This window comes from Thunnus thynnus, chromosome 16 (assembly GCF_963924715.1).
Source record: "Thunnus thynnus chromosome 16, fThuThy2.1, whole genome shotgun sequence".
NCBI lineage: Eukaryota > Metazoa > Chordata > Actinopteri > Scombriformes > Scombridae > Thunnus > Thunnus thynnus.
Window position 1 is genome coordinate 7,665,964 of NC_089532.1, and position 21,019 is coordinate 7,686,982.

The window sequence follows — 21,019 nt, forward strand, 5'->3', positions numbered from 1 at the left end:
CAAATTTCTTGATTAAATTCCAACCTGTTCATAGAAAAATGAAAAATAAACCCTAAATGTTTTGTGGTAAGACATCAGGAATATAGTGCAGGTGTGAGGTCAGCTTCAGGTAAACACACTGTACAAACAGTGGAGATGCAATAACAGTATTTCACATGTTTATTCTGCGTGAAGAGGAATGAGCAGAAGAGTATGAGCGAGAAATCAACCAAGAGCGAGCGTCAATCAAGGCTCCACTGTCACTTCATTTCATGACACATTTCACGAGGATCCGTTTGCACATCTAGTGTTTATATTCATGTGTTGATGCAGGATATAATCTCCAAGCTTGTGGGTGGCAATGTATAATTACAGAGGTGGTAAATATTACATTTGGGGAAATGGGGACAGACCAGATGACATGCATACGGAAGTCCACTTCTGCCAGAATAATAACAATGATTAAAAAAGATTAAAAAAATAAAAAATGACCATGGTAAGTCAAGTGAAATGAGATTAAAAGTTGAAATTTTGGCTTATTAAGTAACAATTATGAGCTAAAAAGTTACAAGTTTGGCTTATTAAGTCAAAAATTGTGAGCTAAAAAGTTTGACTCGCTACCTTTTAATTATGATGTAATAAGTCAAAATGTTGATTTACTATTTCATTTCAATATTGAGTTACTGTGAGTGTGTTTTTTGTTTGTTTTGTTTTTAAATCATGACTAACTTTTCATCTAAGCTTTTCTTTTTCTAGCAGCAATGGGCTTCCATACAGGTGACAGCTGAAGGTTTGTTTTGTTTTCTTATTTGAGAGCACTGGGGATAATTTTTAAAAAGCTACCATACTCCCAAAAGTAGCTTTTCTGCAGCTTGTACAACCACTGCTTCAAAAAAAAAAGTGAGTAGAAGTGAGTAGAGAAAATGAGTCAAAATCTAAATTTGTAATATTCTGTGGTTTGCAAAATGTAAACAAAGCAGTTCCTCTGTAGCCTGCTCTTGGCTACTTTAACATCATGTGTTTTAAAAAAAAAAACACAGAAACAGAGCCAGCAAAATGTGATCTGACTAAACACAACCTGGAGGCTTTTATGCAGCGAAGTGCAAGAAACATACATGGAGATTACTGTTATAAATGTATAAGATCCCAAACACAGGACTGTAGTGAATGAATAGCTGAGATAAATATCTTCTCAATGGGACAAAATTATCCTTTAACTTGGCTTCTGGATTTTATGAGATGGAGCTTCATTGTCTTTATATTAGGAAGACAAAAAAACCAGAAAATTAATTTCCCAATAAGCATCTCTCATTCTGTCAATGTCCAGAATCCTGTCCGTGTCCAGCCTGGGAAGACACGACACACCTGTGCTTTTTCTCTGCGCTTTGAGTTGAATTATTATGATTTGTTTGTGAACACCTTTTAAAACCCTATAATCAAGTCTGATGTAAAGTTATCTCAGTGACAAATGTATACTTACATGAGTTAACTTGAAGTCAACACACAGGCAGAATTTAAAAAAACGACAGCTTTGATTTAAATCAGTAAAACCAGCGTTTACTTATGAACCAGAAAGCTGCTTTTATTCCACAGTAAAAGAACAAAAAACGGGTTGATCTCAAAACACCGTCAACTTTGGAAATTTGCTTTTTTTTATTTTTGACATCTCATTGCAGGCCAGGAAAACATACCCATCCATTAAAATGTGCCCCCTTTTTTTTCTGTTACACAAAAACAAAGTTAAAAGAACAGTATTCACCTCGTCAGTGAAGCTTTCCTCAGTGTCTTAAAACATCATCAACCACAAGTCCAATCACGGTCATATTTCACTTCCAATCCTGCAGACTGAGAATGAAAAAAAAAAAAAAAAAAAGACTGGTGCCTTGAGAAGTGATGTGTATGATAAATATATATATATATTTTTTTCTTTCACAGAATTAAGACATGTATTTTTTAAGACAAAAAAATGACAGAACCAATTCAGCGTCGTGCCCTTGTGAAGACCAACAACAACAACAACCCGCCTGTGCACACGTAGTGCGAAGAGGACACACAGCCTGGCTTCAGCACGGCAACATGCACAGCACACAAACACACACTGTTCAGCTCGAAAACATCCCGGCAGATAAAAATCAAGAATACAACCAACTAAACAGTACAAGTAGCCACTAAAGGCAAAGAGAAAATTTTAGAACACTGGCACTTCCTTGTCATCATGAATACCTGCTGAACTCAAAATATACAAAATATTTCCTGTTGCAGGATTTTAACAAGGGGGAAAAAAGGTGACAAAATGAGCTCCAGTGACCCAAAAAAAATAAAAATAAAAATAACTTCACACTTTCACTGACACTGGCTCAGATGAAGCGACTGCAGGTAACCTGTAGATGAGATGTGAAAGTTGGTGTTGACATGCTTTTTCCCTCCCAGGACACCTGTACTGTGCCTATGTAAACATACACTGAAAATTATGTACATAATGTGGTTTTTTTTTTGTGTGTTGCCTCTGAATGGGGACAGTCAGCCCCTCTAACTGCCCACCCTCTTGTGCAGCAGTGGACCCATTGCTCTACTCTGAATGTGTGTGTTTTTGTGTGTGTGTGTGTGTGTGTGTAAGAGAGACATTGAGAGATAGAGACAGACTGAGGTGAGCAGGTGTGGTCCAGGGCCAGGAGAGGAGCATCCGATTCAGCCACGAGACGTATTTACAACACTGCTCACCACAAAGGAAGAACACTGAGGAGGAGGAGGAGGAGGAGGAGGAAGAGGAGGAGGAGGAGGAGGAGTGCTAAGCAGAAGAAGGAACGACCACAGGGACTGGAGATTGACATCCCCCTTGTGGAAATACAGTGTCACTGTCACTTCTTTTTTTTTTCTTCTTTTTTTTTTTCAAAGTTTAGTTTTTATTTTTTGTTATTTTTTTTAAACAGATGTTGCATCCCACCTCTTTGGTAATCTCTTGGGTGATTTTTAAATTAGCCAAGAACTGACTGATTATATACTAACATACACTTTATGCAAATTAGGTAATAAACATATTCTGCTGCTCTTGGGAGTTTCGGACGTGTAATTTTTTTTTTTCTCTTGTTTTAAAAACAAAGCACCAGTCGTGTGTTAAACAGCATTCAATACCAATAACAGGCTACTTTCAGCTTCATCCTGGAGGGACCTGCTGCTGTGACGCCCACACCATTGGCTCTTATCACTGCTTATTCACTGAAGAGTTTCGATCCAAAATGAGAATCACTGACACACACTCTTTACATAATAACCAAAAGCAAATGTTGTTATGGAAAAACCATGTCAAATTTTGAGTCATTTTTAAAAGCATCGCCTACAAAACACCAACATTTCTGAGGACAGAGTCACATTTATTTTCTATAATGTCACATAAAGAAAGATTTTACTTGCTTAAAGCTGCCCTTGCCAACATTTTTTTTATATTTATGATGAATCAAATGTGAAAGGTGTTGATAGTAGTGATTAATCTACAGAGAATTATCAGATACCCTCAGCTTTACAAAACCTTTTAGGCTCTTTTAGCTCATTGTTTTGGTTTTTGGGCAGCAAGCTCCTCTCACCAACTCTGTTTTCATTCAAAAAGCTCTACAAAACCTGCTGTAGGAACTTTGGGCTGTATAAATAAAGCTGACTTGATTTGACACTGCAAGCTACCTGCCCAACACCAAATGGTAGACGGACAAACTGAGCAACTAGCTGGTGAAGAAAGTTGAGCATCTAGCAGCTAAAGCGCCACATATTGTTCTCAGGAGATGTTGGAAAGCTAAAGGGAGAGTGAATATTGGACCTACATTTATCATGGGAACAAAAACACAACTCAAAATCAGTGTTAATGTTGCTCAGAGTCTACTGGATGTGTTCATAGGCAACTTTAGAGAGAACCAAAGTGGATCATGAACTAATTGGTTCTGTTCCCTATAAGAAGAAACCTAATACAAAATCACATTAACATCTGTAATGGTACAAATGACTTGATCTTGGAATATAACTTTACTCAACAGTATGTTGACTAGTTACTTTTATCTAGAAATATTATTTCATATTTTAATTTAACAATTTAGCAGCCTGTGATGAACAACATTCCCCATAAACCCCAGACCATCACAGGTTCACCGCGTTAACAGAATGAAGCTAGTCGAGTTGGGGGGCCGAGGCGAGTTCAGAGACATCTGTAAGAATAGCAGGATAGAGGAGGCTGAATGATGTAGGTGTTTTTAAACCTCAGAAAAAATTACAGATAAACATTTGAGAAATGACAGAAGAGAAAATTTTATATTGATGAAACTAAGTTACGATGATGTAAGCGACTGTGCTGGTAAATGTTTTTGTCGGAGCTTTTGTGTTGTTCAGCACAGTTAAGATCACAAAGGTATCAACTTCTAATAGCAAGCTAATGCTGCAGTCTACAGTGTTTGTCCACATTGTATTTCTGTAATTTTGCTTTCTTGTTCTATTCTGTACATACAACATCTATTGCACGTCTGTCCGTCCTGGCAGAGAGATTCTGAGGTTTCGTCTATTTTCTCCTTGTTAAAGGGAGTTTAGGGATTTTTTTCTTATTTGAATTGACTGTTAAAGGATAGAGGATGTGAAGAACATGTTTCACTTTTTCTGAAAGACCTTTGAAGACAACCCTAAATGATACTGACATGAGTTACAGAAGCTAAAGTACCTTGACAGGAAGTGATGTCAGGACCTCAGCTCTCTATAAGGTGATATTATGTTGTGTTTTCAGTTTGTTTTGCTGCCCTCAAGTGGCCAAAAATAAATAAATTAATGCAGCTTTAAAAAAAAAAAAAAAAAAGGGTTATGCACCATTTTAAAAAGAAACTCTTCAGTCGTCCTTGCTGCAAAAGTGAAGAGCTGGTCAGTGTGGGCAGCTGCAGCAAACACCTCTCCCTCCACAGGCACTCTGTTCAGTCCATAGTGACACCTTTTAGTGTTGGCCTTTTGCACATATACAAGTAGAAGTCTCCATTAATAGAACTATACAGCAAAGTGCATGGAAGGAACAGTACAAAAATACCTCTGAATTTATCTCTGCAGCAACACGTTTTTTTTCTTTCTTTTTTTTTTTTTTTTTTTTTGGATTTCTGATTGAAAAGGTGAAAACTCGAGTGAGACCAAGATATCAGTAAATAAAATACAATGTCATACTTTTACCTAGGCAAGATACATAACTCTTAGAAATGTGAAGACATCGTTCCTGTATATAGTTTGACCCCCCCACCCCTCCCCTCCCCTCCCCTCCCTTCCCCCCTAAGCCACAGCAATCCTCTGTTGTTAGAAGCAGAAGGTGATCACATTTAAACAAATATTCAAAATATACAGAAAATATGGAAATATATTATATATAGATACATATAGAGTACGGAAGTAATGTTCAGGGCAGTTTGACCATGTTCACTGTGTCCGCCTCTTCCTCCTCGCCTGTTTGAATGGTGACTCATCTGCCAGTATGAACTGCCACTGTCGCTCCTCTTCTTCTTCTTCTTCTTCTTCATCTTATTCGCTTGTGTGATTTCTGAGAACTGCAGTGCTCCTTAGGAAACTATGTAAATAAAAATAAATACTATGAATCCATCCCACTGTCACTCAACAACATATTTCCATTTACGATATAATCTTTTTGTTATTCCTTAACGTAGATCAGAAAATAGTTCTTTGATTCCTCTTTTTATGTGTGTGCATGTGTGTGTGTGTGTGTATGTGTGGTTTTTTTGTTTTATTTATTTTTTGCATTTTTATCCCCAAAATACTTTTTAAAAAAAGTCATTCTCGTCAGATGTTGAGAAAAATATAGACCTCTGATTAACTCAACTCTCTCCGGATATAAGACTGCAGGCTCTTCCAGTGGAATGCAGGACCACCCCTCGGCATCTTCTGGACTCGGTGGTAACCCAATCCCAACTGTAAGCACACTCGCATGGGCTCAGGATGGCTCTCCGATAGCCAGGCCTGTCGGCACTAGAGGGCAGGATACGCACCTCCAAGCATCCTTACAGAAGGGGTTGAGGGAGAGAGAGAGGGAGAGGGAGGGAGGTGTCTGGGAAAATCCCGGGTTTACCTCTCCTGTCCGTTCACACCATACAAGACTGACCCAAATTCCACAGTGAAAATTCACTCTTTTACCTCTGAAGTTGTACTTTAAACCCCTGTATGTTTGTATTCTCTCACGCTCAAGTCTTTTCTGTTTAGAAGCCCTCTATATGACAGTAGGCCTCCAGACTGGAGAAGAGGATGTAAAGGAACCAGAGGCTGAACAAGAAGGCTGACGTGGCCAGTCTGTGTCCCCGGGGCCCGCCCAGTTCTCCTCCGATGTGGGCCCGGCGCCGATAAAGCAGCACCGAGACTGCCAGGAAGGCGAAGATGGTGAAGAGAGTGACAGAGAAGGCCAGTGAGCCGGCTTCCACCACAAACGGCTTCCCTTTCATGTGCCAGTAGATGGCCGCCACCGACCAGGCTACGCCGATTCCCAGGAAGACGTTGACGGCGTTGCTGCCGGTCACATTCCCAATAGAGGCGTCTGCGTAAGTGTCCTGAACTGCTGCTACCTTACTGGCAAAGGTGTCTGTGGAGAGAGAAGACATGTGTCATTACTGGTTTAATGTTTTAAACCAGTCAAAAATCATTTTAAATGTAAGCACAAAGGTTCAATCATCAATCAACCATATCTGACTTCAGCAGATGGAGTTTGCTCAGTTGTCATCATGTGACCTAAGTATGGGATATTAGTCACATGATTACATGTTGTATTTCAGTCATGTGATAACAGGTGGTTGTATGTGGGAATGAGATCATAACAATTCTATGATCTTCCTGGATCTCTCTTGGGTCATCTACCAACTCCCGGTTGATGACTGAGCAAACTCCATCTGCTGATGAAGTCCATGAGATGCAGCTGAAAGCTCCAGAAAAAGCGAAACTTTAGTTAACATAGTTTTGTCAAGCTTTGTCAAAAGTGTGTCTGATAAAGTTAGGGAAAACTACAGCCTATAAAAATAAGCACTGCATACAAAGAGTTGCACACACACATACGTTGACTTCATCATTTGTAAAACATACAAATGTGTGATGTGTTACACTTTTAAAGCTCACTATCTGTAGGAATTAAACATTTCTGGCTCTGGAGATATGAAGTGGCAGCATCAACAGAGCAAAACAGTGAGTTGCCTCATTCTTATACAAACAAAAACTTACATCATCAGAATTAAAAAAAATTAAAAGATGCCACAATCACATAAAAATTCAACACATAGGGGCTTTAACTCATCACACTATCAGTTCATCAATCATCCAGAGGGATATCTTACAATTTCTGTAAACACAGATAATAATTATAAGCAGCCAAGTGGTAAAAACATTCAGTGTCCTTGTTGTGATTCTGAGTTAGAGATACTGAGAATATCCGACAGCCTGGATATCTCCCACTTGGCGAAAAATAACTACAGAAGTGTCAACAACCTGTGTGAAAATGGCTGCAGGCCACCATCACTTGCAGTTACACAGAAATGAATTCAAATATTAACACTAATACAGTCAATTCAGCTTATTAAAAAGGAGCTATACGACATTAGTTTGTATCCGGTTTGTTAATTAACTGCTGCCAATATGTAACGTACAAAAAGGTTAACGGTGAGGGGGAACACCATTTTAGAATAATGCATCAACACTCCCAGGTGAGAATAACAGGAGGTTTTTCTGTTCTTTGCCAACATTGTGTGAATGCAGCACAAGTGACATTGTTAGTGTCAATGTTTGCCAAAATAAAGACTACATCTCCCACAATTACTGTTATCGTTCACCTTATCCCCCTAAATCTTTTAGTTAGCTTAAGAAGATTAACTCGCAGGAGGTGATTCTCCATATTTTCTATTTCCTGCAGGTTTCTCAGAAAGTAAAGTGCTGTTTGAAGGCCGTCAGTCTTCTGTGCACTGGTCTCATTTGTTCACAATATTTATATCTTTTTTTTTTCCAAAATGAATGCAGTAATGATTTATTAATGTTGCACATAAGACCTTTAATAACAAAAAGGCTGACACAGTCAAAGTTTTTGGTGACATATTGTTCCCGCCGGGTGAAAATGTCAGTTTGGAGGAAATAAGAATATCAGCCATCTTGATGACAAAGCATGTTTGTTGTTTTGAAAGGGTCTAAAAGCTCATGAAGTCATAGAATTTCCTCAGACTATAGTAGAGCCATATAATCCATTAACTGACATAAAAAAAAACTTTAATTTTAGAGTCCATATTGAAAATGTCACGTCCTTTTCAAAAATTTCCTATTCTGGGACTTACCTGGCACAGATGTACCAATCGCCACAAAAACCACAGCAGTGACCGAGTCCTTGAGGCCGATGGTGCAGCCAAAGTGAGACGCCAGGTCGCCGATGACGGCCGTGAGCAGACCGATGATGAAGATGGAGACGATGAAACAGGCCCAACCGTTCAGGTAGTCTGTGGGAGGGACGCAAGCAAACAGGACCTTCCAGAAGACAGTGAGGAAGTGCATGACGTAGTCGAAACAGGACGGCAGCCGTTCCTCTCCTGTGTCCTCTTCGTCCTCATCTCCTGGTTAGAAGTGGGGCCGAGCGGGGGGGAGGAAGGAGGGGGGGGGGGGACGGCGGGCGGGGGTGTGTGTGAAAGGTTGGATAGATTTAAGCATAATGGGATGACAGGAGAGAATGGAGCAGCGGAGAGGACGAAGAGATAGCAGAATATTTTCGACAAAGATAAAGAGAGAGGGGCGAGGCAGGGGAAGTAAATATTAAGAGAAGAGGCAGAGAGCAAGAAAGACAAGAGAGATAGATGATGAGGAAGCAGGAAAGATATGACAGTGAAAGAAAAAAGAAAGACAGATGAAGCAGAAAGTTGAGAGAGAGCAGAGAGGGTGAGGAGCCAAAGAGTTGGAAAACGGCGGTGAGATAAAGGATCAATACAGGAGATAAGGGATGACAGAGAGGGAGAGGAAAAGAACAACATTCACTTAAAATGGCACACTGACTTATTTTTCATTGTAAGACATCATATTACTTCAGCCTGAGGTTGCTGTTATGTATATTAAACTTTAAATGTGCAACAAATACTAGATTAATAACTGTCACAGGGCATTTTAATTAATTAAAAGAGATTAAAGATTTACTTTAGTTTGTAGAGCACAAACTTTACTTTATGGGTTAGTTTACACTTCCTTTAATAATGCAGACTCCATAGCCTGATTTCTAAAACTATCCTCTATTAGCTCAACACTTTTAGCTCAGGTTACAGGTTAACAACTCTCAGTTTATTCTGCTCTTCTGGCAGACTTAACACATTGTGAGCATTGCAGCAATTTCGGTGTATTTAGTGCGCCCAGTTGGCAGGATGTCCGAGTGGTTACGGGGTGATTTCATGTAACCTAAAGGTCACAGATTCAGTCACCACATCAGCCTTTTTGTTCTGTAAAAACGAGCTCGAGCAAGAAACTGAACCCCGCTCACTTTGAGCTCCTCTGGATGAAAGTGTCATCTTATAACAGCTTCAAAAACGCAAATGTAAATGGTCACTCTCCTCAGGTGGAGGCGCAGGGTGTCCTCTGTGTCCCCGCGACTCACAGGAAACTCGGCGGACAGGAGGGACACTGTGCTGATTAAGAGTGTCAGGCCATGTGAGCTGCTGATGATGCTGATGCATTTTTTAGCCATGGGGTGGATCATGAAAAAATAAAGAGCGCCACCGGATTAAATATTTCAGCACCAAAGTGATGAACTGAGGCCTTCACGGCGCTCGCTACATGATGGCTGCGACCGCGGCAGGCAGAGAAGCAGCTGCACTGCGGGGCTACGTGAAGATCTGATGCTGCAGCCGCCTGACGTGATGGATGAGTTTTCTCTTTCGTACATGAGATTATTCGGGAGCCTCGAGAGCTTTGCTTTCGGGAGGATTCCACTGATACGGGGGTTTTTTTTTTGAAGGCTGATACTGACAACAATATTTTTAGGCTGACGTCAGTGATAGCCAGTATTTTGAGCTCACAACATCTGCTATCTTTAATTATATGCCAAAATATTCAGTTTTTCCCCTCAGAACCGACCTTGTGTCAGGATTAAAGAAATAGTTTGATATTTTGGGGAATTCGCTTATTTGCTTTCTTGCAGAGAGTTATAGTACCAGTCAAAAGTTTGGACACACTTTCTCATTTACTTGAATGAGAGTGGTATCAATCTTCTCACCTGACTCTCAGTAAAGACCCTAAATCTCAAACTGTTCCTTTAAAGAGCTCAAACAGCATTTAGAATGTAAACAACACTGCAGGACAGTCTGGCCCATATATTGTAAAACTGTCCACTTTGGATTACAGTTTAAGGTTTCTTTGGCTGCTATTTGTATGTAAATTCAAAAAATATAAAGCACACAGTAAGTGATAGATGAAGATAACCAGTTAGATGTTTACATAAAGGCAGTAATACAAATAGTAAGTCTTTAGGAAACAGGGCCATGATGTCCACAAAGTTACCTCTGCACTCTATATATTTTAATGCACAGATATATTGGTTTCTCACTTGCTGATTTACATGAACAAAGGCAAAAACAAAGCTGACTGGATCAAAATACTCCATCAGTTGCATGAATCTCTGTGTACAGCCCCCTAGAGTTTGAGCCGAGAACACGTTGGTGGGTTTTTACAGTACAGTACCTGCACTGACTGTAATGGCCTCCATGAACTGGTCTCTCCAGGAGTTCGTCCCCACCACCAGAGCCAGGTTGGTCTTTTTGATCAGCTTGTCCACTGTGCTCTATATGAACACAAAAGCAAAAAAAAGTACATCCATTACTTATGTATACAGAGTTCAGATTTTGCATCCATGGAGGCTCCTTCAACCAAGAGAAATACATCAGCTCCACCACATGATGGCAGTGGCATCAAGTTCCAGACGGCACAAACGTCTGTTTGAAGCATGATAAAACTCACATACCAGAAACAAATATGGTGGGTGAGATGCATATTAACCAGATCTCCTTCAGAAACGTATCTTGGTTGTATGAGAAGCAGTTACATCCCCTGAAATTAATTAGTGTGATCTATTATCTGCTCTCACTGCATGGAAAACACCAGTTCCAGCTGTAATGATGAAGCATCTCAGGCTGCTCCGTTTGAAGATGAACATTTCCCACCTTAAACTCGTACGATTCCTCAATTATGACTTCCAGCTTGGAGTGTTCCCCCAGCACCGGCTTTCCCATCTCTGCGATCCGCTTGGCTTCCTCCTCGTCTGATGTCATCTTCCTGTCTGGCACATCTGAGCGGAGGAGAGGGGCGAGAGGAGAGATTACGGTGAGAATGATGGCAATCAAAATAAGAAGATGCTCAGCTGATTATCTTCGTTGTACTTCACAGCATACAAACAAAAACATCAGATGGTTGCCTCGTTGGTAACACTTTAAATTTATTCAGCCATTATAATATTCAGGCTTTTACGTGGAATCGAGATTAGTTTTATATGCAGCATTTTACATCACATCTGTCAGCGCTAAATGAAAACTACAGGATTCACTGTAGTGATGCCGTCACCGAAGGCTTTCTCTGTGTCAAGTGTCTTGGTGGTGTTCCAACGTTTGTTATGTAAAGGTTAGACACACTTGCATGCTTGATCGATCAGAAAACAAACACTTGCAAAGGCAAACATTGTGAGCAAATCTATTTCTTTTTTATTGTCTCTTCCTCATTTCCCATGACTCTACTTTTATCCACACGTTTACGAGGACTTTTAAAGTCCCGTTTAGGGACTCATAAATGTTGTATTTTAGACTTGATATTGTACAAAAATACTCACCACAAAGATCTTTTTTTAACTTAGAAATCCCAGGAAAATACGGTTCAGCTAGATTACATAGATTGTTTTAGTTTTACAAGCCAAAATTTTGTGATTTCCATCTTTAAATGTTCACCCCATTACAACGGAGGTGAATTGATCTCTGCCTGTAGAGTGCAAAGCATAGAAAAATGTTTATAAGCACCAGACTTTTTTTGCTTTCTTCCTAAGAAAAAAATGCATTAAAACTGTTAATCAAATGCATGTATTTTAAAGGCTTTGAGCACCACAAATCAACTTCCATTGACTTCCATTGTATTCAGCAAGCTGCAAAAATCTCATAGACAGTTATCTCAAAATTGGTCAAATAAAACCAAAACTATCTGCATGTCTGCATGCTAATGAAGCTTTGGCAAAAGTTCAGTGAGGAAGATCTTTTCCCTCACGCTCTGCCTTCATACCTCTGTGAGTAAATGTCTGCTATTTCCTCCTGTTCTTTCTCTCTGTCACTTTTCCATTTTCCACTGTCACCATACCTGACCAATGATCTTTCTGCACACGTTCCTTGAGCCAATCAGTCCCTAGATGCCTTCCCTTAAATATCGCTGCAATTCTGTCTTTCAAACCTACTATTGCACATCTAATCACCACCATTGACCTCCATGATATCCAGGGAGACTTGTCCGAAGGTTTCCATGAACCACCACCTCCAGTGTCTAGACTCTAGAGGGATCCTGTCCTATCATATATATCATATCATCATATGGACCAACACTCAGTGAAGATGCTTCACATCAATGGAGTCCAATCGCCAAAAATCCTTCTCTGTTGCTAACCTCAATAAACATTGTTACACATTTCCGCTGAAAGTGAGAATATATGTTTTTTTTGTGGTTTGAAAAGACAATCCCAACTCAACGTCCACTTACTAACTTTTCCCAATGCTTTCAACTATATTTCATGGTCTTCAACAGCAGGGTGGAGTGGAGTCTGCTCAGTTGCCACGGAGATGGATCTGTTGAATTTTAGTAGCTGTTATGATTTCATAGATGAAGCAGTGTCAACAGATCCATCTCCATGACAACTGACTATCCACTGATGAAGACCACAGTTGAAAGATCCAGAAAAAGCTAGTGGATCTTGAGTTGGGATCAAACTATTTCAAAGTTTGAGGATGAACTTTTTATTTATTTATTTTTAATATTTGGGCTAACAGAGCTTTTAAAACTAACGCTACGTCAAAACACATCTCCATCACAGACCAGAGCCGAGGCATGCTAATCAGATTAGGCGCTACAATAACAAATCAAGCACTTTCAAGGCCATCCATTCACTGTCAAAAACCTTCAAGGCCTTGTTTCATTTTTTTTTTTTTTCCAGATCCAAAATTATTTCCGAGGCCTGCAGAAGTCCTGATCTCGTGACCTGTGCCGCACCTCTGTACAAAAGAGCCACAATGCTCCACAGAGCTCCTGGGTGCATTGCACAACTACAAGGCGCCATAACATCAATTCTCTGCTGTTGAACTCTATCAAGAAGGAGCGGTTGTGCATCCAAAAGTCTCTCATCCTGCTCTGTGTGTGACACCCTCACTGAGCCACCTGGTGCAGAGACCTTGTCATCTTTTATACGAGCCCCGAGTCCCAGCCTGCTGCTCTTTGCTGACAACATGCTTACCATTAAATATTAACATTGCCATTAAAGATCACAGCCAAGTCCCCTTGATAGGAGGGCTTGTCAACGAGGACACACACACACACACACACACACACACACATAGGCATGCATAATATAGAAGAGTGTGAGTGCCTGCACACACACACAGTCACCCAGATGCACACACACTTTTAAGCTAAATCAATTACACACCCAAGACAGTGTGTACCCTCAAGTCCTGACAGGATTTCTTTTGCCCATGTTTAAAATTTGATTATCCAGCCATTCCGCTACTCTGTGCTGCAACACTACATGACACAATTTCCATGACAAGGAAAGGACAAAAACACACAAAGGTAATTAAATTTCTAATTTCGGAACTGCAGGCTTTTATCTTGACGGTTATCAAGAGTTTGTACCTTGCTCTTGACTGGAGAACATAATTTATGAATTTATGATTAATTAGTCCGCTGATTAGCGTGCAAATCCATTGTTAAGAATGGGAGAGAGCGGCAAAAGAGCATGTATTGTTTGTAACAACTCAACTGAGGAGGCTAAGAGCACTGGCAGGCAGTTTATTCATATCAAACCTCTCAGAAAACGACTCAAAATCTCGATCGGCAGCAAAATAAACAGTCTCAATTATGTTTTGATTCATATCATGCACAGAAACAGATTCAGGGCAGATGTTTTAACACAGAGAACTTTTATTAGAGATGCTTAGAGGAGGAATGGAGGACTTACCGTCAGCTAACAACCAGGCTGTGGAAGAGAGGAGAGAGGGAAGAGGTGGAGGAGGAGGAGGAGGGGAAGGAGGAAAAGTGTGGAGAAAACAGAAAAAGCGATGAGCAGCATGAATGGAGGAAACATAGATAAGGAAGAAAGCAGGTTAATAAGAAGGAGAGAAATGTAATGGCCTCAGAGAACGGCTGGGTATTGACCCTGAGGTGTAATATATATGGCACTGATTATTCGATTGGCTGAGGTAGTGGGAGGAATATGGTATTTTGTAGGTTTTTATGGGCACGAGGGCAGAATTGAGGTTTATTAAGGGAAAAATGACCGATAGAAATCAAGGGATTCTGCACTGAGAGCTTCAGCGATGAGCACATTAATTTAAAAGTTTATTACTCCCAGCTCTTGTCAGATGACTGCGTCTGGAGGTAATAATTACACATAAACCCTTATTTAACAATATTGGACTAATATACTGTATGCATCTGCCAGGACTTGGCCTTTTGAGATGTCAGCAAGCCAGCATTGCTACTTTTTTTTTTGTCTCTTTACAACTTTATTGTAACCCAAATGAAAAAAGAACAACGGTGACAGAACATCCTAAACCAGACTTCCACAACAACATTATTGAACATGAAAATAAAATATATATAGTGCTTTTACATCATAAATGAAGCCCTAAATGTTCAGGGTTCCCACTCTCAAGAAATAATTTTCCAGTTATGTCAGATTGGGATCATGCCCTAGACTAACAAGTTTTCTTTAAAACATGTGATTAACATGTGCTAATCTGTGTGTTAAAACCAGTTCATAGATACTATTGATGGCTATCACACCCTCCCAGACAAACTCACACTTCATGAATAGTATCATATGACAATAAACGTCTGGGCTTTACTTTGTGCAATTTTCTGACAGTTCAGAGTGTTTTTCAGGACATTGTAGTAGTTCTTTAATTTTCCATGTGTTTTCCATGACTGGAAAACGAGTCTAAATGATTCCAGGTTTTCCAGGTTTGCCAGAATGTGTGAGAACGCTGATATCACTAAAGAAAAAAACAGACGAAATAGAAATAGAAAGTAGATCTGCAACAATTAGTCAATGAATCGGTTTGTGCCAACTATTAGATTAATCGCCAACTATTTTGATAATTGATTGTAGTCATTGATTGGAGTCATTTTTTTTAAAGAAAAAAATGTCCAAATTCTCTGGTTCCAGCTTCTTAAATATGAATATTTTGACAGATAACGTCCTCAAATGTCATTTGAGGACATTATCTGGGGCTTTGGGAAACAATGAGCGACATTTTTCACCATTTTCTGATGATTAATCAAGAAAATTATCAACAGATTAATCGATACTGAAAATAATTGTTAGCTGCAGCCCTGATAATAAGATTAAATTGGAGAATAGATTGTAGATAAAAAATAAAAAAATGAATCAGTAAATTAAACAAAGTGCAAAATCAGATTTAAATAACTCTTGGAGTAGATTAATTATATGTACATGCTTCTTATTATTAATAAGTTTAACAGACTCTGTGTCATTTAAAAGTTTATGGATATAGTTTAATAAAATGGGAGAGATTTGGAAAACTTGGACTGAAATTATTTTTCGGTTCTTGTTTTTACAACATAAAATAACCATAACTGTAGTCTATGATTTGTTTGCAAAATGAAGCAAAATAAAATAAAAATGTTTGAATGAATAAATCAAATGTTGTGTCTTCTTAATCGTTACAAAAATCACAACATAAAAGTTGCAACCTAAGAGTCAGTGGGACACAAACTGTATTATGTAAGAGCCAGTGTTGTTGCTGTCGATATGGCGGAGGTGAGGATGACAGGATTTCAGTTGACAGCTTCACTTTGGGGGGTCGCAGTGTATAAACAACAACAGCCTAAGAGCCCCGTTAGCATGTTAAAGAGTTTTAGTGTCTCGGGGAGGTTTAAACCCTTCTACAGAGGCTTTTCTACTCTGCAGAGATATAAAATCCAAGAAGAGGGAATAACTGCTAATATTTTAAGAATCTTTATGAATTTTTCAAAAACTTTCAGCTCAAATACAAAGCACAGAAAAGACGGATCTGATATTAGCAGCTTCAATTAAAAGACACTGGTAGCGGTATCCACTTAAAAAAGTCAATATTAGTCGAAGCATGATGAGGATGTTCTGATCCGCAGTAGGGAGGAAAGTTAAACATTCATACACTCATGCAGACATGCTTAACTCTTTTCACTTGGACTTTTTTAAAATCATATTTCTTACATTGAATTTTCTACATTATTATTGGACGGATTATAAGCCTGTTCCTGCATTATGATCCCATTTTACCATCCCATCCTAATACAAATCATTTTAAGTTTTTCTACTAAATGTTACAGTTTTGTTTATTGTTGTTGTTGTATTTTATTTTTTTTGCCTTATTAAAGCCTCCAACTGTCCATAGAGGAGGGATCTTGTTTTAAATTTGCGTTTTGTGCCTTTTTTTTTTTTTTTGCCATCTTAGAGATTTGGGGGTCTGGATTTTGATCAGGAACTGTGTCTGTTTTAGGCATTTAAAGCCTGGTGAGACATTGCATGTGATATTGGGGTGCACAGGATTAGGGTTAGGGCTGTAAACTTGACTTTGAAGTGTTTAAAAGGTGTGCTTCAGTCGTAGTTTAATAAGCGAGGTGATAGATTTCCACTCACTCAATCAAACTTCAATATTTTGACAACCCTTGAGGGTCGAGGCTGCTAATCACCCAGCTACAACCAACATACCATGTGAAATAAAATATGCTGATGATGAATGAAAGCGCCTCATGCAGATGCTCAGAAATATTAAGCCCCTTTCTCAGCATTTTGATTTGACTCTGCCTGATTGTTTATCTGCATGCTGTAGTCGCAGAGCGGATCAGTGACACAGTGCAACACGCTCAGACGCCCTTGGCAAAGTGTAAACTGTAACTAAATGGTATGATTAAGAATAAAAAGAGGCTCGAAAAGTCATCCAGCGAGGCAGATAATTACACGACAGGATATGCCATAAGTGGATGAAGGGAGAGGAAAAAGCCTTCCCATGCCTTTCAGCCCCTCCAGATTCACGCTGACAACTCTTCCATTTGACGTCTTCATCATAATTTCTCCTTACGTTCATAAAACAAGGATGATATTTTAACAGTCTTTAAGGGATCAGAGGCACCGAAGGACGAAACGGAGCACATCCTCCACGAACGGACCGGCTCCTTCTGAAACCTCTTTCACCGAGACATGATACTAATTAACCTGTTTGTGTTCGGAGGCAGCTTATCAACTTCCTAAATCAAATACAGTCTACAGTTAATCATCATTAGTAGCTAAGTGCATTAATTGCTGTGGGCAACTTGCTTCATTATCATTAGTACTAGCCGAGCCGTGCTGATCTGAAGCCAACTGTGGTGTAAAAGCCAGCTGTGTTGAGTCTGAGTGTCCAAACCCAAGTCAGTAATAACAGTATGTCATGTAGTAAAGGCTGGTGATGGAGCGGCAAATATACATTCAGATGCAGAGATAGACTGCACAAACACATTGAGCCACATATGGCACATGCATAAAAGCACATGTTAAGAAAGAATACACAAGTAAGCACAAATACTTGCACTAACAAGCACTAACAGACACTGCAACTAAGGATTACCTTCATGTATAAGCCTGCTGATTATTTTTTCAAGTAAGCGATTAATTATTTGGTCAACTTAATAGTAAAAAAATAGTTTTAAAAAAGTTCATTTTTGTCAAACCAACAGTTTGATACATGAGAAGCTGAAACCAGTCAATGTTTTTAATTGATAAATCACTTAATCACTTATGAAAATTGTTGATTATTGTTGATTAAAGGTACCCTGTGGAATTTTGACCATTAGTAGTTCTAAGGAGCAATGTTTTGATTTGTATCTTGAGCCTCACATGGGCACCAGACTGAAAACAGCCCTGTGTTAAAAAAAAAAAAAAATGGCTGCATTGGTGGAGACGTGTTGTTTCAGGTACTGCTGAGGCATGAAAAACGATCCACGAGGTCCAGTTTGAGTGACAGATCCTTGAGTTTAAATGCTTATCAGACACCACACAGTTGTTTATAAAATTATGAGAAAGGATTTTACAATTCTAGATAGTTACTATGGTGACAATGTTTTCATTTTCCATCATGCTGATTGCGAGGTAATACAATGTTTTTGCTGGAGCCTTTTGCCTAAACTACATCAACACAGTGGTCCCATTTAAATATATTGTCTGTCTGAACGCAGCCTTACATGCCAACAAACATAGAAATGGACTTCGCTGTGTTCAAAATATTTCAACTCGCGCAAAAAAAATTCACACCTTTCCCAGAGATTTATGGATCTGCTGCCACAGAAGTACAAAGACGAGAGGACAAAAGAGAGAAACTGGAGGAAAATAACTTCTTGGCTTCCACACAAACACACACACCCGTCCACATGGTTGGTGTGTCCGTTTCTAGCTAGCTTAAAAGCTGCTGTAACATGTGTTCAGATGGTACATTGGCAGTTTGGGGCCAATCAAGGATCCAGGAGTTAAATTTATGCAAATGATGCAAAAAAAAATTTGCTTTGAACACACTCATATGTGTCAAACATATGCACAATGTACCTGGGTAAGAGAGGAAGTAAACATAACTGTGTTTATGTATAAGAAAACTCCACAGGGTGCCAATTTTTTGCGGATAAAAACAAAACCAGCTAATTGTTTTAGCGCCAGAGAAAAGCAACAGAGATGCATACTGGCATATAAGTATACACTTACACTTACACAAGAAACACACAAGAACATGCTGATACGTGAACACACACACACACAAACACAGGTGTGTCTAAGGCAGGCTTGTAGTGCGGGTTACACTCACAATCCAAAGGGGCTGTCATTCTGCCAGCACTACAATTGTGATAGGGAAGATTAACCAAAGGGATGTAATTGGAGGGGTGGAGGAGTGTGCGTGCGTGAGTGTGAGTACGTGCGGAGGGGGTAGGGTGGGGTGTCTGTGTTTAACCGTTGTCATCATCAGCGTGTTCTCCTGCGCGCTCAGCCTAATCAGATCTGTCTCGTTACAAAAGAGTGAGTCCTTCTCTGGCTCTCGCACACAGCCGGGCTCTGAGTCACAGCGTCAATACGCCGCTAATGTACGCCTTCTCTCTCCACAGCTCATTAAGACAGAATCATCATTTGACTTATCAGGGCTATTCTGGTTGCCGAGGCTGGAGGCGGATCATCTGGGCCTGTGCCGGGAGCGGCATATGTGGATGGGTGGAAGGATGGATGGAGGAGAGGGAGGAATGGGGAGATGAATGGATTTATGGATGGCGGAACAGAAACATAGAGATAAGGATGGAGGGATTGTTAGAGGAAGAAGAGGAGGATGGGATGGGAGGAATATTAAGATGGAATATTAAGGAGAGGACGGGATGTGGAAAAAGGGTGAGAGAGAGACGTGGGAAACAGATTTATGGAGGGATAGAAGAATAGAAATGTGGCGGGAGGGATGATTGATTGGTAGGTGGGAGGACACAGGATTGGTGGAGGTAAGAGAGGAGAAACTGAAGGGAAGGAGGAAGAGTTAAGAGTTATGGAGGGATGGAAAATAGACTGCACTCGTGTAGCAGTATTCTACCTGAGCAGGACAAAGCTCCTCACAATGCCTTCAATTAACACACACACACACACACATACACACACTGTAAGGCAGCAGAGCCGTCTTGCAAGGCCCAGGCCTCGGCATCGGAAGCAATTTGGGGTTCAGCGTCTTTGATATTTTGTCTACTATTTATTGTGTATAGGACCTGACTTTGAAGCCAAGTGCCCCCCTCTGAGCTAAAGAGATTCAAAAAAAGCACCCAACTACCTTAAAGGGGAAAGTTGAGAAAGGCTCATCTTCAAGCAGATCTCCTCTGACAACCAGGCAAGAGCCAATCACGTCCATTTTCATTCATGTGGAAATGGAAGCACAGAGTTGTTTACTACTCCGCTCTGCTACGTGAAATAACTTGCTGATCCCTCTGCGACGTGTATTTAACGAGCCGCTGGAATCGTTAAAAGAATGACGACATGTGGAATCAAATCCCCGACATTGTTGGTTCATTAGTACGGCGGCTATGTAAGAATAACAACTGTCCAGTCGAAGCAGAGTATGTAAATTACATGCTCAAGGCAACACACACACACACACACACACACACACACACACACACACACAGAAGTAGAGATTCCTGAGAGGCCAGAGACTGCCGATACTTTATATCCATATGTGTGAATGCACTGTCAGAGGACAACCTGCTTTGAAACAGCCAAATGAAGAAAAGAATATGAAAGGAATATGACAGATCAGATGCAATACTGTATAGAAGACAAGAGGAATGAATGCATCAATGGGCTGGAAGATAGAGGGATGAAAGGATGAAGAGATGGATGAAGGAGTGAAGGAACTTAGAAGTAGGAAAGGATGAGAATTGAGTGGTGGATTAAATGACTGAGAGATGGTGGAAGAGATACAGAAGCTGGAGAAAAGGAAGAACGCAGGATAGGTGAACAGACTAAAGAACGAACTGATCAATGGACAGATAGATGAATGGATAGGGAGACGGAAACAAGAATAGAATATGAATGAAGAAAAAAGGAAGCAAGAATAGAACATGGAAAAAAGATTGCAGGTTATAATAGAGGATATGGAAGGACAAAGTGATAGATTGGTTATTGGAAAAGAGGAAGGGGAAAAAAAAGGAGTGATGAGCCACACAAAGATGGGGAGAAAGGTGCGCAAGAAAAGAAGGAGCGGAGGGATCGGTGAATGGATGAATGGTGGGA

At 39.9% G+C, this 21,019-nt stretch overlaps 1 protein-coding gene across 3 annotated transcripts in view; it reads right to left on the bottom strand.

Moving 5' to 3' along the window:
* Nucleotides 1-1,006: 1,006 nt before the first annotated feature.
* Nucleotides 1,007-21,019, bottom strand: part of slc8a3 (solute carrier family 8 member 3) — a 122,901-nt gene continuing 102,888 nt past the window's right edge. Inside the window, exons 4-9 of one of the 3 annotated variants that reach the window (XR_010931860.1) lie at nucleotides 14,192-14,209; nucleotides 11,154-11,278; nucleotides 10,675-10,774; nucleotides 8,298-8,567; nucleotides 5,806-6,571; nucleotides 1,007-5,551 (exon numbers count right to left, since the gene is read on the bottom strand). Coding sequence is in view for 2 of the 3 variants with exons in the window: in XM_067614408.1 (XP_067470509.1) it covers nucleotides 6,195-6,571; nucleotides 8,298-8,567; nucleotides 10,675-10,774; nucleotides 11,154-11,278; nucleotides 14,192-14,209 (890 nt within the window). In the remaining variant the exon portion in view is untranslated. Of the gene's footprint in view, nucleotides 6,572-8,297; nucleotides 8,568-10,674; nucleotides 10,775-11,153; nucleotides 11,279-14,191; nucleotides 14,210-21,019 lie in introns of all 3 variants that reach the window. The other 2 variants (XM_067614408.1, XM_067614409.1) reach the window with 2 other exon arrangements.